The sequence below is a fragment of the Rattus norvegicus genome, chromosome 6 (assembly GCF_036323735.1).
Source record: "Rattus norvegicus strain BN/NHsdMcwi chromosome 6, GRCr8, whole genome shotgun sequence".
NCBI classification, from domain to species: domain Eukaryota; kingdom Metazoa; phylum Chordata; class Mammalia; order Rodentia; family Muridae; genus Rattus; species Rattus norvegicus.
Window position 1 is genome coordinate 69,513,924 of NC_086024.1, and position 27,632 is coordinate 69,541,555.

Sequence of the window (27,632 nt, forward strand, 5' to 3'; positions counted from 1 at the left end):
TTTTTACCTAGTAGCTTGGGGGTTATTCACAAATATCTTATCCTTTTTGTGGCTATAGTTAGAGGTAAAGATCAATAAAATAATTATTAGCATTTTATTTTTTAATTAGACAAATAGTCATTTACATTTATAGAAACTGACCACCAAATGATTAATAGTGATATAGGGTGTTTCTTAAGTTAAGGGGATGTGAAAGCTTCATCACCTATATATTCTGATGACGTGACTCTCTATTCTAGAAGATAACTCTATTTAGTAGTACTGCTTGTTACCCTATCATCGTACACTGATGATGAATTACTGTAGTCACTGAGTGTTTAGGACAGCGCAATGTGGTCATTTTGTTAATTTATACTGTGTCCAGCCACAAGAATCATCACATCCTGTCTTACTTCTAGAGACTAACCTTGAGCTTGCATTCGTTGACATCCACATATCTGTCTATACCCCGTCCCTGGGCTCATCAACCCTGCAACTGCAGTCACTGACAGGGCACTGAAGTAGCATCTTCATTCTCTCTGTGGTACAGATGGTAGACTAGGTGGCCAAACCACCTCTAACATCTGAGGGGACGTTTAGTTTCTGAACTTGAGATTTATCTTTTTAGTTTGTTTGTTTTTGTAATTCACTAGGTAATTTGAAGCAAGAATCACCAATGCTACCTTAGAACCCAAATCTGCAAAGGGATGTTTTAAAGGAGTTGGTGAGGTCTGGCCATTCCTCTTGAAGGAAGCAGGCAATGAACCTAAATCCATGTTCCAGAGTGGCACATGTGAGTGCATTTATACATCTTAGACATATTCTTTATTTTGTTTGAACACAAAATATTTTTTCTGATTCTAATTTTGTTTAGTCCTATGATTAAAATAGCTTAATTTTTGAAAATTACAAAATCCAAATTTAAAACTACTTCTTAGGAATGGCAAATATATTCAAAGTTGCTGCCTAAGTTAATTTTATTTTATAGAGGCTATTGGAAGAATGTTTTAACAGTTATTAATTTTAGTAGACTTTTTCCCAGAAAATTGCTTTTAAAGATTTGTAATTATATTCTAACCCTAATTCTACCTTAGGTGATTATAAAGATGAAATAGAATTTATTCTAGAATTATTAGACTCAATAGCATTTTGCTTTGCTTCTGAAACATTCATTTATTTTTGCAAATGATGCCTATTTTAAGTTTTATCACATATATGAAAATCCTGGAAAAAGTCTATTCAAATCCTTCAGTTACTCTTCCCAATAAGATTCTGCACTGAACTAGCCAGGATGCCCTGTAGACTATACACTTCTCTAGGCTATGCCTCAATTCTAGTTTTTCCTGTCTGAGTCTCATCATCTGTGTAGGAGACATAAAAGTCCCCACATAGTACACATTCCAACTGTAAATTCCTCAGTGTATCCGGCACTTATTGTGTTTCTCTTTGCTTTGATCTTCGGTGTCTTTCAGCTGACTGAAAGGTTTTTTTCTCTCCTTACAACTGATGTTTTCCTCAATTTGTGTGCTCTCACACCCTGAAATCTTGTATATCCTACCAGTCATTTAGCTTCAGCTACCTATTAAAAAAAAATCAAACCTCATAACTCCAAAAGGTTTTAATTGAAAAAGGATCTATTTATTTCATGCGTGTATTTTGCTTGCATGTATATAATTGTATCAGATATATGTGGCGGCCGCTGAGGCCAAAAAAGAGCATCATATCTCTTTTAAGACTTCTTGGGGGAGGGTGCCAGGAACTGAACCCAAAGTAAGGACTCTTAACTGCATATCTCTAATTTCTAACTGATTTCTTTAATCTAGAGTAATGTTAATTATCAAATCCTAAAATTTCAAGTTGCATCATGCACATATTGAAATATTCAAAAGCTAAGAGCAGTGATGTTCCTATCTTATCAGAAAGTTTCTGAAAATACCACTACCATGTTTTCAGTGACTTAAAAATCTAATACTGTCACACTGGCAAATAAACAAATAAGTATATTCTATCTGCCTGACTCTACATGGTCATTTACTATTAATGTATACTTTCTGCCATATTTTCTAGTTTCATAGTGTGTGTAAGTAGTTAGCCCAATTTAGCCATGAAAATGTAGTCAGATTACTTTGAGACATCTAGAACTGAGTGTTATTTGATTAAGTGGTGAGGGAGGCTAGTTAAGATGGCACAGTATATGTGGGCCTCTGCAGACTCACTCAAGGAGTAACTGTAACATGAATGGGCCTCCCTTTTGCTTCAGGCTTTGCATTTTAACCTTTAATACTTTAACTGATACACATGAGTATCTGTAGGGTGTTTGTAGAGGTGCTGACACATTTTTATTTTACACGTCACTTTTTATTCAGTGTATAAGCTAAGATAATGATGGGAAGACTGAACCCTGTTTTATCTGGCTCTGGAAGGGACAGAAAATGAACAATAGTCTCCATTAAATTTCTAAAGGGAAAAGGGTTTAATAGACTTATTTGAATAATGTGATTTTGCTTTGTGTCTAAAACAGTTTTCATTTTTGTGAATGACGTCTATTTTTTTTTTCTTTTTCTTTTTTTCGGAGCTGGGGACCGAACCCAGGGCCTTGCGCTTCCTAGGCAAGCGCTCTACCACTGAGCTAAATCCCCAACCCCAAATGACGTCTATTTTAAGGTTGCATTACATCAGTGCTTGGGAGGTGCAGCTGGACTGGGAAATAGGAAGCCATCCATGGTTTCCAGCCCAGAAGCACTCAAACCATCCCTGTTACTCTGAGATGACAAGCACTCTAGACAGTTACACGAAGGAAAGCTGTTAGAGTCAACTGCAGGGAACCAGAGAATGTGTAAAATGATACAGTATGGCAGAGAAATCTATTTTAAAAGTCAGAATAATTTAGAGTAGTCTTGCTGCTTTATAAAAGTAAGATTTTATTAAAGTTTTGTTATAGAAGAAGGGCTATTTATAATTGTTCACAGGTTAAATAAAAAGGCTACTTATGATAATATTAAAGCCTTCCCAAATCCATTTTGGTACATACATACTAAATCATACGCTGAAGGATTCTTAGTTCTAGTTACCAGGAAAGTGTAACTGGAAATTAAAAAATCAATATGCAATCTAGGGCTCTCATGTTTTTATTTCTCACCAAATTCACTATTTAACTTAAGGAGTGAAAGGTGAACATACCTATGTACAAAGTCAGGGTCTGTGTTCAGTGTGCAGATGATGTGAAGAAAGCATGGGACATGTGGCTAGGAAGGAATATGTTCTGGACACTTTCAGCTTGAAATATCTATTAGACACCAAAGTGAAAATGTCAAGCAAATGAATGGTTATGGCTCTGGAGAGTAGAGAAAGCTTGAGAGTTAAGGAGAAACTTTATGTCATGGAAATACAGTGTTATCTAGATAGGGTGAATGCAAAGAGTGCTTAAATAATGACCAATAAAATATTAAGGGAGGAGAAAGCTCTGACTTTTAAAATCATCAAAGGCATCAGATCAGTAAATAAGTGACTATGAGGCCACATTGTGAACATGCATGTGTGTGCATACACTTCTATACCTACACTAGCAGTAGATGTTCTGGTATTGAAGGAAGCATGGAGAGAAAGCATCTACTTAATTATGAACATGCATGTGTGTGCATAGACTTCTACACCGACACTAACAGTAGATGTTCTGGTATTGAAGGAAGCATGGACAGAAAGCATCTACTTAATGGAGTCCCATAGTTTTTGGCTATAACAGCAGAAAACAATCTTAAAAACCATGATTATAATTTGCATATAAAGATCTCCAGGACAAGAAATCTAACCCTATCTTTCTATGGGTTAAGTCTACTATGGGTAAGCCTACTAATGTAGCCTCAGACCGGAAAATACCTTTTGAATAATATGCCTTTGTACTTTCAATCATATAAATTAGCAAACCCTCTCAATCCTAAACTACTGCCAACACTGAAACTTTTGTAAGTATCAAACCGTTCAAATATATTTATGTCATCTTGCCCCCCAAGTGTCATTACATTAAAAACTCCATAAGAAGCTTCGAAATGAATCTAGGCTCAAGAACTTATAACTTATATAGATAAAAACACACATGTATTATATAATAATTTAATTTTCATAATTTTAAGCCTGAAACAATGCCTTACAGTAAATGAGCATCTCTCTGGGACAGAGCATCTCTCCAGGGACCCTTCCTGACACAAACTAGCACATTCCAAGATGTACAGTAAAGTAGAGAGAGCATCTTGCAGCTTGGAGGCACCTACAGTATCAAGTATCTCTCCCAAGAAACTTCTAATTTCTATTTAACATATCATGGTAAATTGATACCTGCCTTTTCATCCTGTTGTCATTTTTAGTTTTTAGGAGGAAAGACATAGGAATAAAATGCTAGTAATTTTCATATTTTTGCCATTACTCTGATGCACTCAAACACAGAACAAGGCCGACATTTTCTGACCATTAGAAAAAGTAAACTGCTTCTTAGTAATTTGATTCCTTTTAGCTCAGACAAAAGCTATTGAACCAGTTCACCTGGGTCTTTTCTATCACTTTCATATGTTCACACATAAATGCCTGCAACGCCAGAAATCCTTCAAGAATTATACTATTCCAGGTCAGGTTGTTTTCAACAGTGTGTAAACACTGTTGAATTACATACTCATACATCTATACATCTCCACATTAGAATAGTTCTTAGGTGAGATTCTTAAGTCTGCACCATAGTACTTCTGTCACTAACATTGCCCATGAGGGCTTATTCCCGTGTGCTTAACAGCATTTGACTTCTGAGCACACATCTTGTTTCTGAATCTGATGTGTATCACATATACTTACAAAAATTCTGAGAAGAAGGTTAACCTTGTGAGAGACAGTGCAACTGAGCCTGATGGTAGTGAAGCTAAACATGCTTTTCCTGGACATTTCTATTCCTTCTCTGTCAACTACCTTTCCTGAACCGCACTCATTTTCTATTGGGTTTTTAAAATTTTTCCATAGGAATTGAGAAACAGTTACGATATCACGGATGTTATCATAGTTGAATAGAAGGTAAGTGTAGTAAGACTATATATTCTTTAGGCTTAATCTCTTTATTCAACAAATCAATTTCTTCTCTTTTCTTTACTTGATTAGAATCAAAGTTTCATTTGAAGGATTCTATAAAACCTATGATCCTGATATATTTAATGGCAGTCACTCAACATGTACTTCTCAGGACCTACTATGTATGCCCCAGATTCTGTTTCATACACCAGAGAATAAAACAGAAAATTCCTATTGTCATATAATGTCATGTTCTAAAGAAGTGATTGGGCACAGAGTATACAACAGGTATTATAGGAAGAAAGTGTATAGTTCTTCCAAGACAGCAGAACAAAAGGCAGCATAAAGAATGTAATTAGGACTGCTGGGGTGAGAGGGAGGGCAGCCAGACAGGCATACTACACAAGGCAGCCAAGTGGTCTTCTGCAGTAGATGCATTTGGAATAAATAGTCTTGGAATGCTACAATGGTTTCAAGCAAACAGCTTTCTGAAATTAGAGTTTCACATGCAGAAAGAAAGACAAGAGCTGAGGGAGAATCTGTCAGTATCTGAAAGAAATATCAAGTCTGTGATGCGAATGCCCAGCGTGAGTGAGGGGTAGTTTTGGGGTCAGAGACAGAGCCTCTCAAGTGCTGGTGCGATGCTGGGTAGATTGCATTTTACCAGGTAAACTGGTTTAAAACAATTCAGATGCAGGCAAGAGAATATAAACATTTGACGGTTTGAAAGGAGGTTTAGGGTGGGTTTGGAATTGTTGAAATGAAGGGAGCACTCCCATGTGTAAGTGGTAATATTAAGCAGGCAGCTGCATGCCATCTGGAGTTACTGCAAGAGGCAAGGTCAAGGAACTTGGGACCTGAAGCTTAAATTTCATAAAATATTTTTGAAAATTATAAATTTAAATCATGAACATTAAAACGTGATAAGAAGCTTGTGAGCCTATATAAATATTCTGTTAATTCATGGTTGTTTGAATGTGGTTTGAGAGACAGCTTTTGTCTTCTCCATAGTTCACGTGCTATAATTTCACTCGAATGCAATGGCGTTGGAGGCCACGGTGTTCAGCAGTGCATACATTTTGTAAGCTCTGCCTTCACTAAAGGGTTACTACTGCTATATGACATATATTTGTGGGAATGCTTTCTGAGAAGACAGCGTGTTGGCTCTTTTCGCTACCTTCTACCTCTTCCATGTGAGCATGCTGCAAGAGAGCTCTCCTTACATGCTGGGTCTGGACTTTCCAGTCTTTGGATTTGTGAGAAGTGTTCTTTATATGGTAGCACGTAAGGCATGAAAGCAGCACAAAATGCCCGAAGCGCATGCTGTATACAGCAGACATAAAAGGCAACATATATGATGTCCAGAAGTCATCTCTAAAGAACAGGACATCCATCAGTGAGGTGGGACAGGAAGGAGAATAAGACACTGGAAGCAGGACCAGTCAGGAAGGAACACAAAGCTGAGTCGTGGATTCCAAGAGCAGGAAGCACATCACAGAAGTGGATGTAACCAAATGGGATACACACTGCCGACAGGCCAGTAACATGTGGACTGAGAACAAACACCTGCAACTACAGTGTGGGCATCACTCGGCATATGTGGTAAGTGGTGGAGAGAAGAGCCTCACTGGGGTAGATTTAGGAACAGAAAAGAACACAGGAAACAGAGCAGAGATACTTTTGTGGAATTTGATATGAAGGACAACAAGAAGGAGTAGTTTGTAGAGGAAACAGGGAATAATGAGAAGGTTGTTCAGTGTTCTCAGATTGGAGACTGGTGTGGGAGGGGAGAAGAAAGGTAAGGAGCAGGGTAAATATGCCCACAATGCACTGTGTACATGCATGAGAGGGTCAAAATCTAAAAAATAGGAAAAGAACAAGGGCAGACAAATTATAATATTGTAATGTAGAATCAAAACTTGACAAAGAATAATTAGAGAAAAGCTTTGCTTTGGTAATAGGAAAAGAATAGGCTTATTGTGCACCTGAAATAACTGACTTTGGTAGGAACAGAGAGAGTAAGGCCTGTGGAAATAAATGAAAAGGCAAAAGGCATGGACATGAAGTGTTGGTCTAGTAATACTGTCAACATCAGTTTACGGAAGTCCTCTTTGGATGGCTTCAATGATTTCGCTGGAGTATAAGTAAGGTTATAGGTTAAGAAAGGGGAAGTAGCAAGTCGATGGCAGAAATGGGGAAGAAAAGACAGTTCTGAGCCTGCTCCTTTTATCTCTGCCCCCTCCTGATAACTATATGACAGCGACTGACTTATAAAACTATGATGAGATGACCGAATATATAATCATCTTCTCGGAACTGATTAATGTTACTGATCTTGTGGATGTTTCTGAAAGTTTAACCAATTCCCTTTGCCTTATAGTTTTGTCACTTGAAACCCTTATAAATAAAAAGCTGCAAACATTCACTTTAAAATATTAAACACAAAAAAGGAAATAACATGTAGCAGTGTCAGCTTTACACTTCATTCTTTTCCCAATAGAGAATCACCACTAAGCGCAAGCAATGGCATGCTCCCTAGACTGTAATTATAACCTAAGCTAAGGGCAGTGAACCTGACCACAGACATACCCGGGGCTGCAGAAACAGACAGTACTAGTATTGGTATGTTATTAACTCGAACATTTAAAATAAGCTATTTACCAAGTAATTTACTTTTAAAGACTAATATCTTTCATACTTCCTTTAAAGGAGACACTCCGATATTGAAGCACTGTAAAAAGAGCTGGGGACTTTAATATGTCAGATGAAAGGCTCTAATAGAGTCTAGCATCTGAATTTCACATGGGCTTACTCAGCATGTAAAGAGCAAGGCAAGCTCCTCACCACAAATAGTGTGCTCTAGGGTTCACTTTCTTGCTATTGATTTCTAAGGTTCACCACACAGTGGATGTTCTGTTTTCAAGGATGTTACTATTGCACTATACTGTGCTCAGACATTGTGACCCAAGGAGACATGTTAAGGAGGCTAAAGACTAACATCAATAAAAGTCAAGTGCTAGAAATGATGTTTACAGTAGGAAGTTTTAGAATGATGGCTCTGCAGAACAAGCATATCCTCTGAATTACTGTTATGGTTTTCATTTCTAGACCTTCTGCGTATTTACAATTCTTCTCTGCATATCAGTAATACAAATGACTAATCGCAAACGAGAACTTGATCAAAATCATTTAGCCAATGTTGATTAGAAAACAACACAAATGTTAATTTTTGACTGTACTCTCTCTCTCTATATATATATAGTATTTTACTTTTGTAAAGCTTAAGATTATTACATTAAGCTATATTTTCCTAAATAGATTGTATTTACAGACAGAAATCAGTAAATTAATTAGGACAATTCGTAAGAAAGGAGGAGGTGCTCTAACTTAAAGTGTGAATGAACAACAAAGACGATGTTGCTTTACTACTGCCTCTGATGGGAACCTACCATGAAGGAGTACAGGAGAGAGCTACAAATTACTAAGAATGAAATGTTATTGATAAGCTACAAGTCTTTCAATAAATTAAGGATTTGATCTTCTTCGTCTAACGCTTGCTTCATGTGATCCAGGAGCTATGCTTCTTTGTACATAAACAGAGCAAAAAGAAGAAAGAAAACAGTATGAATAATAAAATGTATCGGTTCAGTAGACAGAATATGAAATCACAGTGCCTATATTTCAAATCACTATGATAAAATACTTGCCAGAAGCAAGTGTGATATATATCTAGATATATCTAGAGGGGAACAGAGCATTAACATGAAAGGAGATATACTTGGTCTTTTAAGGAATCACTTATAAAAATCCACATTAATATAAATAAACTAAAAGTGTAATTTCAGAGACAAAATTAGTAGATTGGCTTTCTACGTATCATCTTATTTTGAGAAAAATCATTGTCTTGTTTATGCTGTACTCATCTGTCCTGCTTTTGCTGAGAAATCAAACCCTAATGGAGCATAGGAGAGAAATTTAAAACAAAAGCAGTCATTCCCTTGTGAGTTTCTATACCACAGAATTAAAGCATGGGGGAACAGAAGCAAAAAGAGGGAGGCTGGAGAACATGGTCTTCAGAGAATAGTGCTAAACACATCATCCTGATGGGCCTTAATTCTTTCAGGGACAAAATGGGAGCATTTTCTTATGGCTAAAGGAAGTGTCTTTACATAGAAAGAAAACCAAATTTCTACTATAGACCAGCATCTTAAGAGTGCTTAGATAAGCTTGTCATTTTATTTTCCCAGGTTGAAAATTATTAGAATTACTCGATAGAGAAATAATCCTGATGACTTTAAATTAAATAATATGAGAAATGCCACATTTACTATGTGTAGCAATACCTTTTTGGACAACTAATAAAAATATTTTAAAATATAAGATGTTAATATTTAAACCATTCCCTGAACCCTTATTTTGCTAAAAAAGAAAACCAGAAATAATAAGAAAGTACTTCTTATTTAAATAAAACTCAACTCACACAGTGAAAATATGTTTAAACATTTTATACTTCTATAACTCAACAAACTTGAAAAGTGGCCTGCAAGTATTTAGTTCTAAAACAACTGTGAAACTGAAGAAATAAGATCTAATTTTCATTGCAAAGTTTGATACTGTTGCAATGAATATGATTAAGAGTTCTTAATTAAGAAAATGAATCCTGTTTATAATTATTAAAAGCTAAAATTACACCAGTTTTCAAGCTAAAAGTGCTTATTGTTGAACTGTTTACAAAGTAAGGCCGGTTTCAAAGAGTAAAATTATTGTCACCTTTAAAGACATATCTATACTTAATTTTAATACAATTTATAACCCATGTGATATGCTTAATTTCTTTATAAAAATTACTAGGAAGATACATTGAAAGGGATGAAAAGACCAACTCAATAATTAACCAGCAGGGCTCTGTAAAGTGATCACTGTTTTAAAAAGTCCAAAATTCTCATTAAGTCTACTACATCAATATTTTTTGTTAATGAAGTTAAAATGCATGTAAAATTAAAAATGATATTTATTTGGAATCTGATCATGGTGCATATATGCGAATGAACGAATAAATCCTTAACCCACCATTATCTTTTTCTCCAGTTGGCAGGCAACCGCTGTGAAAGAATGGTGTAGATGAGAGGATGATACTGTACCTGATTGGCTCTGGAGGTGGTCATGGGGTCAGATGGAGAGGACTTGGTGGTAGTTGGGGAAGATGGCAATGTCTGGGAACAAAGCAGTTCAGGAGCAAATCAACGTTTATGAGCCTTAAGCTGATCATTAAACAAAACAAAACGAAATAAAATGTAATATAACGAGAACAAAATCCTATGGACAAAGTTTCCACCTAGTTGTTCAAATTTAATGGAATTTGAGGTCAACTGAGTAACTGATACATGTAAATACGCATGCATAAGCATGTAAAAATAAATTCATGACTTAAAATCATGGTGGTGACGGATAGGAACTCACATGAGTGCTAAAGGCATCCTGCCCTTATGCATGAAGAGCAGTCCCATTTCTTTCCCTCTAATTTGCTTTGGGGAAAAGAGATGTCAAAGAAAATTCAAGAAGTTAGATGAATAAAACTGGAAGAGCCACTTTCCTATCAATGAATACAGTCGGAGATTTGAAGAAGTGGTGAAATGAAAGTTTACTTTGGCACAAAAGTATCCACCTACTTAATATGTTGAACATCACCAACAAGCTGATTCCACATGAATTTAGGGATCCATACATAAAAGCAATTTAATTTGCAGTTCTGAGTTCTTAATACACATTATCTTCTAAAATATAAATTTTAATATACTTAGAGTCATCTGAAAATGTAAACATTATCCTCATTAATAAATACATAACTGACTGCATTCTAAAAATTATCACTATCATTTATGATAAATGTTACATTTATAATAAAGAGTATAATGTATTGTGCATTATCCACCTATGTTCAAAATAATCACAATATTATAAACTGATTTTTCTGTCCATTTTCAAGCTTCCAATATGCTACAGAGATGTGTCACAGCAAACTATACATATTCACTGAGTCAGTTACCCAGTCTTTTTAGAAACCTTTAACTTCTAGCAAGGCAGTAAATTTAAGGGGTTCAGAGTTTTCTTCAAGTGTTGCATTGCACGTAACATATAACAGGGCTAGGCCAGACCCTTTAAGGGAATATTTCTTAATAGGCAAAAAGGATAGTTTTCTATAGTTTTGACACGCCCATATAAAGGATAATATGTGTTAATTTATTATATGTCTATCAGTTACTGATATATGAGCAAAGACCTATCCTTGGAGGTTTGACAGTGCAAAGAAAAGTACATGGGAGTGTTTGTTTGTGGTCTTATATGTGTATTTCAGGTGTCAGAACTTTCCAATTTAGACAGAATAAGACAGTTTAAATTAAAATCAATGATTAATTTGATCACTGACTTCCAGTAATGATACCATCACAATAGTTGCACCACTGGACTTCATTATGTCCTTCGCCTATTTTCTTTCCTAAAACCTACAACACCTGGAGAAGTCGTTGGTCTTATATGGAGTTGAGTCAAGGACTTTTTCAAGGCACACAATCACACACATGCACGCACACACAAAACCTGGAAAAGGTATTAAGTCAGGGGAAGACTTAATAGCTTCAACTCTTTTATTTTCTATTTTGGCACTTTGTAATTAATCGTCAGACTTCTAGAGAAACATTACTTTCCATGACTGAAAGTCACATTAACAGGTATTTTTTCCATGCAATGATATACTGAGCATGTTAACATCATACTATTGTATGCTGTATGAATTCAAAATCAAAGGTTTCATTTTCTCAACCTAGCTTAATGACATGGTATTGTAGGAGGGATCCCATACACTTAAACAACTGTTCTGTACTGACCTCTGGCCAACACTCAAGTTCCTGAGTAAATAGATATTAATTCTAGCCTTCCTTTCTCCCGTTATAAGTTGGCTTCATACTGAATGCAGATCTGGAGTGCCCATGTTCCGTAGGATAGAACCATTCTCAAGTACTGGACAATAGCATCATGAGATGTAAATCCCCATGAGGTGCCTCACTAGTGCGAAGAAGTAGATGTAAGAGTAGCCATATGAGGCTCAGGATTTGTAATAACTTAGATTCAGACGATCTGTCAAAATTTTATTGCTATTCTTTATGATTTTCATATATTCTGAGTATCTATTAATAATTGATACAACTTTGATATTCATCAAAATTGTCCTTAATAACTTGGCTGCTCTCCCTTTCTTCTATGAATGAAATAAATAATTTAAACCTTTGAATTATATTACTGTGCTTTAAATATCTTAAGCATGATGATTAAATAGGAAGTTACATTTTAATACTTTACATAGGTGAGAATTAATCAAATGTGTGCTGTAAAACATATGCTTACTGAAGCATTAGTGTATTTTCTAGGGTGAAATATTTGATGTAATGACAGAAAAACATGACAACTTTCCTAGCTACTATTCAAACACATCCTTTGAAGAATAAATGCATCATTTTTATAATTTGCAATAATAAATATATGTGAAGCAGTTTTCATTTCAGTTGCCTTTTAAGTTTTAGAATGAAAATGGCCCTAATAAACAGACGAATAGGAATATAGTACAATAGTGCCTTTAGTTTGGAGGTTCATATTAATTAGGCCAATGCAATTGTGGGAAAAATTTTAAGTCCACAGTTAGGGATGTCAAATCCATGTAAAATGTTTTGACATGAAATACAGGAATACAATAAGTTTTTCTTTATTATGTTATAAAGAAAATATTTATATCAACTAATTATGTAATTAATATATAGTGATTATAAAATGCTATCAATTAAAATATGTTGTGAGTATGTATTTAACCGACTATCCTAGCAATACCAATCCGTGTCTGAATTTGTAATGTATTTGTAAAGCACCTATTTTTATAATATATACTTTTTCAGTTTTCAGTAGCTTTGAGCCCCACGCCGCTTTTTCTCCTTTCAAAGGAAAAGCCTTTTTACCTATATTACTTCAATGGCTATTCAACAATTCTTTAGATACTACAGGCTGAATTGCTTGTTACAAAAACATGATTTAAAAACAAAACAAAACAGGGTTTCATTAAATAGCGTTGACTGGCTTGGAACTTGGTAAGTGGACTAAGATGGCTTTGAACCCACAGAGATCAGTGTGCTTCTTCCTAAAACTGTTGACTCCCTGAAATATAAAGTCACTTTAAAAAAAAATCAAGATTTTTTAACACTAAACATTTTATAAAATATTGATATAACTATTTTAGGGAATTAAGAACTAAAATGTTTTAATAAAATATATGATGAATTCTTGTCAAAATGAGTTTTGCTGATCCAGAGATTATTCTATAAATAAACTATACAATAAATGTGGCTTTCCTTCTAAGAATTCTCAACAGTTTTTAAGGACATGTAGTATTCACAGGTGAAGCATGGAAAGCTATGAGCGACAGATCTCCACTGTCCCCTCTACGCACATCTGCCAACCAGTAACTGACCTCTTTCTACTAATCACGCAGTTCCCAAACTTTGTAGCGTTATATTAAACAAGTCCTGTATACTACTCCTTAAGAACAAAGTATTTAAATAGCAACTCTCCCCTTAGCCTACTGGCAAATACCCTGTCTGTCTCACATCATTAACATTAGTCTGTTTGGTCTATTCATATTTATTTTCTCACCAATAACAATGCTTTAAAATCTGTTTTGTTTTAAGCACAAAGAAGAGCAAAGTGCAGAGAAGCCTTCACTTTAAAAATAATCCTTAAAATTCATTAAAGGAGACCTCTCAGAAAATGAGGAATGATCTTATAGTCTATAATCCCTTTCATCCAAACACATAAGGCTCCTGATCTGTCCCCCATCCTACTTAACAAATGTGAATATTCTCTAAACAGTAGAACACATACTCCGAGTCAGTCAGTCCTGTGACTATTCAAGAGCTGTGATAGCCTTCTTTCCAATTGCATCATAGCTCCCCCTTCTAAAATGGGCTTTCCCTGTCTTCCTTCCTAACTAGGCTCTTTTGAGATTTATGGTACACTGTTTATATTACACCTTTAAAATATGAATATGCTTTCATATGTCATAGGGTAAGCAATATTACAAACAAACTAATATCAAGTTCAAGGTGTACCATTTTGTACATTTTACAATTAAGAAAGTATTTAATTAATTTATGTTTGAATAAATGATGTTCAAAAATTCGATGAATTTTGCTGACTTATGACAGAAGTAAAATTCAGGGCAGATTTAAAAAAAAATCTTGGTATTTTTTTAAGTGTAAGAAAATTCTTCAAGTTCTCCTAGCTTTTTCCTTACAAAGTTTGGATTTTAAAAAGGACTCAGAATTAAGAACTAAGTAATCTACAACATGTGTTACATGAAGTTGAATCTCAGACACTGAACCAGAGTTCATCACTGTCTGGTAGGGAGACTTTTGAGCTGAGCATGCAGGAAACTACATTTGTATAATGCCACCAGTCAAGAAGGAAAGGTACATGTGGATAGAAAATTATGGTTTACAAAATGTATTCACCCAGTGACCTGTATCTGGGAACACAATGTACGATAAAATTTATTAGAAATTCATAGCACATGGTGAAGAGTCATCACTTTTAAAATCTAATTTGTTAAAAACTATTTTTGACTTCTGATTTTCAGTACAGATTATAACTTACAATTCTAAAAAAACAAAACTTTAAAATTGACAGGCACAAACAACCGAGTAGGATAATAATGTAAACACTAACAAAATTGATTTTCCACCTGAATCTATTTTATGTAAAAGATATTTGGCTGCAGCATTTTCTTAAGTCCAATTTTAATATGTAAATAACATTGTGGAGAGTAATATTTATAATTAATACTTGAAAAAATTATTTTGGAGCCCACAGCAAAAGCAAATGTGTGTGACTTGTTTTAGGAATACTCTTGGCAAGGCATCTTCAGATTCTGTGAATTAAAATTCAAACTTGTAAGCATCAAGAAAACCCCTTCTATCTATTCTATGACTAAATAACTTACTTTATAAATACTTATTTTATAGACTCAAAGTGGCATTTTTCCTTGAGAATAAAATCATAGCTATTTAAGTTTATATACTGAAAACGAGAACAAGGCTTGTTATTAAATATTAAATTGGTGAACTAGATAGCTAAAAAGTTAAAAACCTGAAGTGTAGAGCACAAGATGTATCTCTGTAGGAGGCAGAAAGGCATTTCTCCACAGCTTTTCAGAAACTTGCTATGGTGCTTACACTGTTCAGACAGTGCGTGTTAAACGCTGCCTCAGCACAACAGCGTTTGTTTCTGGCTTCCTTGCAGTGTGTCACTATGTTATCCATGTCACTGACTACATGAAAATGTAGTGTTTACCAATAATTTTTAATCTTATGAATATTAAGACATATAAATGAATGTGAGTATCTGAAACTAGATAAATCAATATATCTTAAACATAATAAAAATTAAAAAGGGCAAACAAAAATCAGTCAAATCCTTTAAAATTCTGGTGGGATTTATCAGTCTACATTGGTCCTGTTTGTATGAGAGCAGGTCAGTCTTAGACAACCATGGCTAAAACTGGAATTTTACTGGGTCAGACTACTATTTAATGGTACAAATAGTAAGAGAATCCTCATATTATTGTATAGACATAGTCTTATACTATTCAAAGTTTAATTTCATGACTCTTTTAAAAGAAATTATCAAAATGGTCAGCTAAATGCTTGAATATTTTCATAGATGTTACAGCAAAAAAGGGGAAGCAATGGGCTGTGGGATGGCAGTAGGAAAAGAGAGCAGATACTTCAGTGCTCCTGCAGGACATTTCTAGCCCCACGTGACCCCAACCCGGATGTCTCCATCTAGACAACTTGTTTTCCAATCTGACAACATCTTCATATCACTGTTAAGTCAATGTTATTTGCACTATTTTCTACTCACCTGGCATAGATAAAGTAAGCTCTTCAAGCTGCTACCTGATTATGAATAAACCAACACTAGTATGTAGAGCTTTAAGGTATGTGGATGTTGCCATGTGTCCATAGAGAGACACCTTGACATAGTTCTGGAGTAACTGAACTATTCAATATTAATGGAGAATCTTGCTAGCGATCGTTGTTTGGAGTAAGGGATACTTTCTTATGGTTTAAATAAGGAAGTATTTTTAAACAGAATATTAGTAGGTAATTAAATATTAGTCCATAATTTGAGCATATATTTGCTATCCATAAATTTTAAAGTTGATATATGGTTATTATGTTTATCTAAATATTGATAAAACTATGATAGATTCATAACACTGGTTAACATAGTTTTAATTCAGAAACATGAAATTAATAGAACTTTCATCTACATTTCAAATTTATTACAATGAAAATAAATTTTCTGTTAATTGCTGAATAATAATACATTTATTCTAAAATGACAATCTGTTCATAATAAAACTAAATCACAAATTAAGTGGCTAAGTAAAAGGGCAAAAAAGTAGACAATAATTATGAACATAATTTTTAAATATGTATGTCTAAAATATTTACGGTAAAAGAACCTACATAACATCGAGCAATGTCATTTCCCTATAAAATATCAAGAATTATTCCCATCTTAAAAATTCACAATGTTTTTTCCTCAAGAAAAATTTTCTTTACAAAAAAACCCCATACATTAAAATTCAACATTGGACCTTTATAACAGATATATAAGTACTATACATGTGATACAAAATGTAATAGCTGACTGATAACAAAGAACTGAACACTAGGTGTACAACGTGACATATACATATGTGCTGATGAAACGTTAGACAAGACAAATTACCAGAACAGGAGTCTACACGCAATAACTATATTGAGAACTAGATATGTCACTAAAGTTGGGCATTGGAAATGTTGAAAATATAAATGCATTTCCACATTTCATAATTTATTTAAGAAGTGCTATATTTTAAACAAAATATTTCCATAAATTAATAAAACCCATACCTCTATATTTGCAAAAAGCCATCCTAGTCTTGTCAGTGCCTCTTAGTATATTACCAATAAGTATAAAATTAATCAATATATTGATTTGCCAATTGAAGGCTTCAAAAGTCTTCAAAAACTAAATGGCAAGTTTAACCATTTTCATACTAAGACTAACCTGTTTCCCCTGAAAGGAATTCACACTACACTGTGGCCATTTCTCCCTGGTTTCCCAACTAAACACTCACTTGTTTGATGCGATCAGGGTTAACGGTGGTCTGAGGTTGCAGGATACTGACTGGTTCTGTCTTGGCAACATTTTGGGGCATTTCTCGAATTTTTTCTGCAATGAATCCATGAACTGCATTCAGTGCTTCAATCGTTCCCTGGATCAAGCAAACCCTCTCAGTAGTACCTGCAGACAGAAGACTCATTTTCAGAAAACATTCCTTTTCACTTCACATTGAAAAATTATGAAGACAGAGGAAAGCATAGCATTACTAAATACTGTAACACATAGGGCTCTGAAGTTTTCATGCTCAACTGAAATAAAACTAATTACCACATCTACTTCATTTAAACATGATTTTAGAATTCATGGTTTTCTTTGTAGTATGAAACAGGTATTTGGGTTCTAGAAGAAACAAAGATCCAGAGATCCAAGTACAACACTCATTTATGGGATAAACACACATGCAATACTCATGAAAGGCCTTAGAGTTAGAAACTGAGGGACAGAATCTAGGAAAACACCTTTTAAGGATCTCATTTTTATGGGTTAGTTATAAACTTTTTGAATACAAGAACAAATACCCATTTTATTGATGAGGTGTTGTGAATAAAATATAAATGAGATTTAGATGGTCTATACTACAGTATAGGAATTTTATGGACATTCCTATGGCAATGACAACAGCACATGACTGGTAAGTCTGAGGCTGACACCAGCATGTATATCTTTCAGCAGCCATTTCCTCTATGAACCAAAGCAGTACATGACTTGCAAATCAGAAATCAGTATTTTTTGAGCCTTTTCAACGATATACCAACAGTTCTCATTGGTCCCAGTGTTTCAAAAGTCAAACCACTCTGTATATGCAGAATTTGCAAAACAAATAATCACAAAGAGTTAATGCTGCTTTAAGGACCAATGCAAAAGACCTTTGTCATTTCTTAGAAACAGACTTAGATCACAGGAATTAGACAAAAATAAGACTACAGTTATAGAAGTATATTTGTTATATTTTCATAGTTTAATCAATAACAATTTGAATCATGAAAATGTTTCCTCAGTTTCAGAGCAATTTCAAGGAAGCATAGCTTATTTTTAAGGCTGGCTAGAGAATAATGTGGTCTGTGGATTTAGGTTTTCCTGTTTCTATTCATCAGCTTTAGTTACTCCTGTCTATGTTGATTCATCTTTTGGTCCTAGACTAAAACAAGCTGGTTTATAGGGACACCCAGGGGGCACTTTACAAGACTGTATTAATTGTCGAGTAAATGACTAGAGAGGATTCCCGATCAATGCAGCTAATGCAAAATGGTATTCAGGTTCTCAGACCACACAGAACACAGATCAGATTACATCACTGCTTTCAGAGACACCACTGAGCCCTCTGTGGATGCCAAAACAGTCTAGCTTAAAGGATGATTTCCAAAGAAAGCCTGGCACCAGGTAACTAAAGGCTGTGCAATCCGTGCTATTCTTAGAATTTTGACTTGACATAACACAACTCTGACCACAGCAACCAGTGTTCTGCAGACTGTCAAGACTCGCAGCAAATAAATGAAAACTCCTGGATCCATAAGGAAGCATGGCTGTCTTAAACCAATGCTGCACAACAGCAAGTACAAGGCCTTCTGAGGGCAGTTTCATAGGGCTACTGCTACAATATACACACTGGGGATTGACCAGATTACTGTCTTTCCCTTACACTGTGCAAATGGGGCCAGCCCAAAAGGAAACTGTGCTTAACATTAGGAGACATAGCTGAGACTGTTATATTCTGCTCCTGAATTTTAATGCCCTTTCACTCAGGTAACACAAAACCATAATTTTTAGGAGTGAGTTAAAAAAAAAAAGCCAGGAATACTGTCAAGTATATGACCAAACTGTGTAACACAAATGAGCCTATAAATCATAAAAGTTGCTGGGTTTTGTCATTTTAAAGGCTTTTAGACTCCATTAGTGTCTAAGTTAAACTGCCAGTTATTTATCATTTTATTTGCTTAATGGCAGCATTTACTAGTCTCTGCGATAGAGTACAACAAAGACTCAGCTACAGGAAAGTGCACAGCCATCCTACATAATGCAAAACACAGGTGTACAGGACATCATTTCTTCCACCACACGGCATGAGACCCTTGTTTCACTGCAGTGACTGACTTCATAATGGCACAGGATTCACCACCCTTTCCTGTCCTTTCTTACAACTCCCCACTTACTGCTCCCTCTCCAAATGGCCCTACCTTCTATTTTCAGCTCATAAATATTGAGAGAATTTACAAAACATGTATTGATAACAAGAAAGACCCCTGGCAATGAGCAACAGTGCCTTTATTTCAAAGGCACTACCCAAACCTAAAAAGTACATTTCTAAAAGAAGGTACAATCCTCAAGCATATTCACAGCAAAGTCTTCATGGAACTACAGCAAAACATATCCTCCATGCTACTGTAATTTTGGCCTTGGTACTTAAAACAGATCCTGGCTATTCTGCTACATGTGCACTGGACTCCGTTCCTCCTTACCCAGCACACACTCCACTTCTTTAAAGATGGAGCTCCTCTGTGTACACTGTGCATTTTCTTTTGGAGCTTTTCAGTGGCTAAAGAAATTAACATAACTGGAACAAGACACTTCGATAAATCTAATGAATTATAACTTAGGCAAAAATATCAAATAAGGAAAAACTAGATGAATAATAGTTAATGGGAAAATGTTCATGGAAGCATCAGTGTTTTCAGTTGATTTCACGTGTCAATATTACTTTGTCCAGCCCCATGCGCTGATGTGAAACTGGGCAAAAGACTGTATTGAGAAATGGGTACTCCCAAACAGCTGGGACTAAATTTAATAGAACATGACAGTTACATATGACACTGAAGCCTGAAAAACTGACGATACCAAACGAAAGGAAAATTCCATCAGGGATGTAAGGATTCTCTCCTATTTAAGACACCTTGACTTATTATGATCAAACTCAATTGAAAATTTGATTGGTTTCAGATTTAAAGAACTGCATTTGAAAGATAACTGGGGCAATGAGAAGTATACATTACATAGCAACAAAGAACTAATGTGAACAGTTGTGATTACAGTACTAGGCTGGATAAAACACCACTTCCTTAAGTCAGCATTCTTGCAGGAATTCTCTCTCTCTCTCTCTCTCTCTCTCTCTCTCTCTCTCTCTCTCTCTCTATATATATATATATATATATATATATATATGTATAACTAGATCATAACTAAAGATATATTTTAACCTACATTTTGTCACATAGCTGGTTACCTGTGCTTAAGTACCATGTGTCCATCTCCTCAAATCTTTTCCGGGTTTCCCATCCCACCTCAGAATTCTTTCAGAATTCTTTCTTTAACAGATATTCCACATTTATTTCCTTAGTTTAATTGATAGGTGAGGTATCTATACAATACACAAGATGATCTCTCTACAGTGTGGTGTCTTAGTTAGGGTTTCCACTTGCTGTGAAGAGATACTTGACCAAGACAACATTCAATTGGGGCCAGTTTACAGGTTCAAAGGTTCAGTCCATTATTAAGGCAGGAACATGACAAGATTCAGACAGGCATGGTCCTGGAGGAGCTGAGAGTTCTACGTCTTCCTCTAAAGGAAGCCAGGAGCAGATTGTCTTCCAGGCAGTTAGGAGGAGGGTCTCAAAGCCCACCCCAACTGTGACACATTTCTCCCAACAAGGCCACACCTCCTAATAGTGCTATATTCATATTCAAACCACCACATGTGGTGATATAAATTTGTAATTCCAGTTCTGGAAGAAGCCAACCTTAAACCTCAGCCCCTCTCCCAGATCTACTCAATTACTACTTTTCCTACAATCTCACCCAATCCATCCATTACCAGCAGATCTGGACAAACCCAACCTTCATGTCTATGGTGTTTGTTCCGTTATTAGCATTTGACTGTCCTATTGCTAAAAAACCATTCTGGATTCTGGTTTCTGATTTGTTCACTCATTTGATATAGATATTGCCTGAGACTCTCCTATGCAAGTACTACATTGAAGGCTGAAGATGTAGTGATGGCCATGTCCCCACTCTGATTGCCACAGAGTTCTTTACATATACTACACACAAAACAAGCAAAGCACAGAGCATGAAGACAAAATGGACAGAAGTGCTATAGAGACTACCTGGGGTACTTAGACAAGTGCCTGACCAACTACAAATCACACTTCTAAGAAATGACTACAGTTTTTAGGCTGAATTTTAACTCTAAAATTAAAGAAAACCTGATTGACTTATGAAGCTCTTTTTTTTTCAAGTCTACAGATTATAAAGTCAATAAACTTCTTTTGATTTGTAAATTCAGCTAATGTATGCAAACGTGAAATTTGAGAAATGGTTAAAAACAAACTGTAGTAAGTTTAAATTATCTCTATATCAATAAAAATGCTCTCCGTAAAAAGAACTTAGGCAAAGACATGAATGCACATAATGAATTTTAAAACTTTACCTGTATATTCAAAATAAAAATAACCAGAGCTGAAAATGGTGCAGTGAGTGTAGATATTCTCCCACAAGCCTTGTGAGTTTGGATTAGATCCCTGGAGCCCGGGAGATATGGAGAGAAGCAACTCCATACAGTTACCAACTTTCCTGCGAATATGCTCTGGGGCATGCAATTCACCTCACCTCACTGAGAAGAAGGTACTTTACCCACAGTGCCGAAGTATTTAATTTTTGCACAGCCTAAGAACTTTCTTTTGACAAAAATCAACTAATATATTTGTTTTCTCTTATTGTCCTGCTTTTATTGCTAGATTATAGATTTCAAGGTAATAATAATAATGATAATTAATAATAATAATAATGATAATGATAATAGCAAATTCTATTGTTATCTCCCTAGTTCTAGAAAAGAAAGCTTAGGGAAAAGCATGCCTTCAACATTTATTCATGCTGTTACATATAATTTTATTCCTTCGTGTGGCTACATAATACTTCATTACACACACAGAATGCATATTTTTATATGAACCCTTTGTTTCCATCTTTTGAATATTGTAGAAACGCTGCAGTGAACATTAATGAATATGTATCTACTCGGGTATCTGTTTATTATACTTTGGGTATATACAAATGAACAGATTTCTGGGTAATATGTAATTATATATTATGTAGTTTTGAAGAATTGCCAAGTGATTTTCTACAACTACACCATTTTAAGTCTTCAGGTATAGTCAGTTTTATTTTTGCTACTTTGTGTGTGTTCTTATGAGTCTGGGTATGCACATTCCTTGGTACACGTGTGGAACATACTAAAGAATCTTGAGTGCCAGTCCTCACTTTGCATCTTGTTTGGGAGAGGATCTATTGTTGTTTATCTCTACATACATCAGGGTAGCTGCTCTGTAGCCTTTCTAGAAACTTCTGTCTTGGCTTCCCCTTGAAGAGCTCTGGACTTGCAGGTATGTTACCACATCTGCCCTATGAGAATTCTGTGTATTAGACCTCAGTCCTATATTAGTGCTTTACCCATAGAGAACATTTATTTAATTTTTGCCCAGTCTAAAATTTAAATTTTTGATGAAATTAACAGATCTATTTGTTTTTTCTTATTATTTCTACTTTTAGTGCTAGATTTGGGAGTTCACTCCCAAACTCAGGATAGCAAAGGATTCCTTTGTTTTCCTATAGAGTGTTATCGTCCCATTCCTTATATTCTTAACTGTTTTAAATTATTATTATAGTGTTGATATACACAATAAAAAAACTAAAAGTTTTACATGGGGCTCAAGATGAGGTTTGGAAGTTTTTGAAAATTCTTTAATACTTACAAATTTAAGAATGTGACTGATAACACACTTCATTTTAATACTGAATATTAAAAAATTATAAATTATGGAATACATAATTATCTTAATACCTAAGGGCTAAATAAATGATATATACACAGGTTATACATGTATAAATCTTGACTGTAGCTCAAAATAGTTCTTTGAGATGATGGACTAAAATTAAATGACTTATACATAACAGTCTTTAAAAATATTCCAGCATTATCAAACTGTGTTCCCATATTTTCATATTCCATTTTGTCTTTTTACATATAAGCTTTTGTTTCTTTTATTCATAGTCATATAAGTGTGTTCTTAGCTGAAGGAACTCTAGCCTAGCTATTACTTGAACATAACACATTGTTCATTCAACCACTGTCACCTGATCCCACAATTCTCCACAAGCTCAGGCCTCCTGACTCCCTGGACTGTCCTTTAAACGTCTTATCCAGTTGAAGACAGATCCTTGGACTCACGTTCATGTACTGGCAGTGCATCTCTGTGAGGACAAAGAGCTGGCTTTCTGTCACCCATTTCCTTTTGAAGGGATCCTTAGTCTCTGGTTTCTTGTCTGCTCTCTATGCAGTTTCTGGTCCCCTGCTTTACTCACTAGTCTACTCTCTTCAAATCCTTCAGTATCCTTCCGTGGGTCATCTTATCCAAGCCTTCTTGTCACCATTACATAGCATAACATTTTATTTAGTGTCTTATGACTATCCTTCCTATTAAAGTCTCCAAACAATTTCAAAGAACAAAAAAGTCTTGTGGTACCACATGTGATTAAAAAACTGACCTGGATTAGAATTCTAAGAGCCCTCCTTCCCATGGTACCCCATGATGCAAGTCATAATGCCTTTAGCCACCTGCACTAGACTCCTACTTCACAATCCTCTCCAAGCCCTGTCTTACACAAGGCTTTCATTTCTGAACTTCCAAGTCTCCTCAGAGTACTTTCTATTTTAAAGCACATTTAAAAAATGTATAGAGGCTGAGAGTGTGTTCAATACTAAAGTTCTCAGTCATCCTGGCAGGATGGAAGGGATATTGTAATTTATAACAACCAGAAAAAATGGCAAGTGGAAGAAAATGTAGGCATTTTCTATAACTAAGTTATATGTTCCTTATACAAACACTTTCTTCTTTGGTGTTCTTACTGTTACTATCTTCCCAGAATAATCTTCCTGTAGCCTCTATGGTTGTAAATATAAAAATCTATCATGAATGGATTCACTGTCTACAAACACGTCCTTATACTCTAAACTGTCACTATCTCCCAACAAGTCCACCGAGAAATATTAATTATGCACCTCACCCTCTTATTTATCCTCCACTCCTATATTTCAAACATGTAGATACTTCATTTGCCTTTAAAAAATCAATAATGTTTCCTTGCCAGCTTAGAGTTTAATTTTGACTCCACTGAGACTTTTAGGTCCACCAGGACTTTGCTCACCTCTGCTCTGTCCTTGTCTCTCATGACCTTCCCCACAGTCTGCTACTCTCCAGGGACTCAGGTCTTATTTAGTTACTGGAACATGCCAGGTTGCTCTCACTTAGAATTTGTTTCCTGCTGATCTCTGGCTTAGGAGCTCAGCTTCTCTGCTGTTCCTATGTCATCACCCCTGCCACACATGCACATGTCATTTATCTCATCAGGGAAATCTTCAACAGTCATGCTTCTGATAGCTACCCATACTTCCATGGTTCTTTATTACACCCCCCGCCCCAACCAGTCATCTTCCCAAACTGTCTGGTGTATAAGCTTCTACTTTGCTGTTTTTCTCCCATTATTGGAAAGGAATTCTGACTGTTTTAGTCACAGGTATAACTGTCCTATTTTTTTTTATTACTTTTGCTTTTTCCAGTTCAGCCATTGCCCACTCTGGGTATCCTTCCCACAGTTCCTTATCTTATTCCTCTCCCCAACCCCTGCTTCTAAGAGGATGTTCCCTTCCACTGCCAGGCTTCCCAACTCCCTGGGGGCTCGAGTTTCTCAAGGGTTAGGTGCATCTTTTTTCCACTGAGATCAGACCAGGTAGTCCTCTGCTGTATAAGTAACAGGGACCTCGGACCAGCTAGTGTATGCTATTTGGTTGGTGGCTCCATGGCTGAGAGAGCTCAGGGGTCCTTTATCTAATTCAACCATAGAGGTCCCTGACTTCAGTCCAATAGTTGGGTGTCTGTCTCAGTTAGCTGCTTGTACTATTTTTAGTAGATGGCTGAATGCAATCTTAAATAAGTAAAAAAAAAAAAAGCCTCGGATGAGTCACATGCAAAATTTTGTTAATCCAGATGAGGAACTGTCGAAAAATAAGAAAAATAATATATGAACTGCTACAACTAAAGATCACTACCTAGTACAGTCCATCCTACATAGGTCTATTGATCCAGGATGGAAGATCAGTCTAGTTATTTTGCTATCTTTTACTTGTTTTAGGGTACATCCAGTACAGGGAGTAATTCTGCTAATGGTTTATATTGGGGAGAAGATTAAACTGCCGTAATATTCTACCTATATCAAGAGCAGATCAAGCTTCTCAATTAAATTAATCACTACACAGTAAAATATTTTAACAAATCCTGTTAGTGTGGTGCTAAAGCAAAGTACTAATATATTGATCATTTTTATGTGGAAACTCTAAGATATAAGATTTTGTATAAATGTTTTTCTTTTAAATAGATGAAAGATAAAGTGATTGTGTGGGGTTTCCTAAGGCGGCAGGGATGTTTTATTTATTTTTGTTCTTTTGAAACAGTATCATTTTGTAGGTCAGGCTGTCCTGGAATAAGATGTAGCCCAGTCCTTAAACTCACAGGAATCTAAGCACCCATGCATTAGTCATGTGATGGCAGTGCACACCTGCAATTCCAGTGCTTAGAAACAGACAGCAGTATTCCTGGAGAGTTTACTGCTAGCCAGTGCAGTGTAAATAATGAGTACAAATTTCGTGAGATACTCTATCTCAAAATATAAGGCAGATGAGGGACTGAGGAAAACATTTCAACCTCTGGCCTCCATATATACTTAGATAGATGAACACACCCATAGAGGCAAGTACCCCAACCACACACATGTACACACATGCATACATCACAAACACAGTTTAAAATTAAAATGAAGTGGAACATTTGAAAACTACACGTCAGTGGACTGAGCATGGGGTCCAAAATGGGGGAGTTAGAGAATAGACTGAAGGAACTGAAGAGGTTTGAAACCCCTAAGACGAACAACAATATCAACCAGCCGGACCCTCCAGAGCTCCTAGGAACTAAACCACCAACCACAGAGTACATATCAAAGGGCCCATGGATCCATCTGCATATGTAGCAGAGGATGGGCTTGTTGGACATCAATGGGAGGAGGGGCCCTTGGTTCTGGTAAGACTTGATGCCCCAGTGTAGGGAAATGCCCAGGTGGGGAGGCAGGAGTGGGTGGGTGGGTGGGTAGGAGCACTCTCATAGAAGCAGGGGGAGGGAGAATGGAATATGGGGTTTCCAAAGGGGAAACCGGAAAAGGGGATAACATTTGAAATGTAAATAAATAAAATGTCCAATAAAAAGGGAAACTATACACACAACTATAAATTGGCACAAAAAGAAATTAATATTTAATTTATACCTAAGACTTCATAATATACTAGAGAAAGCCCCTTGTAATAGTAAATTCAGGAACAGGCCACTGAATGGTGTATTAATCAGAATAGCATAGGGATAGAGAAATCCCATAAGCAATATTAGTGGGGGGTCTGTAAGAGGGTAGAGGAACCTTGGCTGTCTAAGAATCAAGACCAACATTTTCATTAAGCAAGCCTACTTTCCATATACACAGCAAAAGACTTGCACTAAATAAACCTATTCTAACCTCGTTGGAAACTTCAGCAGGGCTTCCTTTCCATTGTCTTGACTATGCAGCTGTGGTTAGAAGAAACAAACTCAGTGGGTAACTTACAAATGGGTTATGCTAGGCAGAAAGTCACATTTCTCACAATCTCAACATGGACTTGAATACCAGACCTAAAAACTCAAAATCAAAGTGTCTGGTTATATCACCTGCTGACACACAATTATCAATTGATGATTTCATAGTTGATTTCTCTTTTCAAGTAGATCTGCATCTGATTTCAACTCTCCCTTTAGATATTCTATTACACACTCACACTTTTGCCTTACCATTATTTATTATTCACATCTCAGTTAGTTACTAGTTTCACAGAAGGCATTGCCTAGTTTGAGAAAGTACAGTTCCCTTTGGCGTGCCCAAGCATCCTGAATGCTCCCAGAAGAAATTATCGTGGGTTATTACTATTGTTTGCTAAGCAGCCAGAGTTCACAGGAATGTGGGATGTTTCCATGTGCCCTTCAACCACCCTTACACTTACAGTACCATGGGACATTTGTGTATGTATATGGGCTTGTGTGTGTGTGACTTGTGTATGTATTTGTGTATGTGGCTGTGTAACTAACTATTTCTTGTGCATAAACAGAGGGCAGAAAGAGCAGCCGAGTGGGGTACAAACAGGTTCTAAATCCCAAGAGACTAGGACTTAAGAACTAATAAACATGAGGTTAAAATGGTACACTCTAGCAAAA

General features: G+C 35.8%; 1 protein-coding gene across 11 annotated transcripts in view; it reads right to left on the bottom strand.

The window, feature by feature from the left end:
* Positions 1 to 27,632, bottom strand: part of Nova1 (NOVA alternative splicing regulator 1) — a 125,455-nt gene that overhangs the window by 6,941 nt on the left and 90,882 nt on the right. For 6 of the 11 annotated variants that reach the window (NM_001414916.1, NM_001414917.1, XM_006240070.5 and 3 more), the window contains 2 exons: positions 17,252 to 17,418; positions 10,167 to 10,238 (listed from right to left, as the gene is read on the bottom strand). In NM_001414916.1, the coding sequence (NP_001401845.1) occupies positions 10,167 to 10,238; positions 17,252 to 17,418 (239 nt within the window). Of the gene's footprint in view, positions 8,609 to 10,166; positions 10,239 to 17,251; positions 17,419 to 23,518; positions 26,436 to 27,632 lie in introns of those variants that run through there. The other 5 variants (NM_001100541.2, XM_039111964.2, XM_063261663.1 and 2 more) reach the window with 3 other exon arrangements.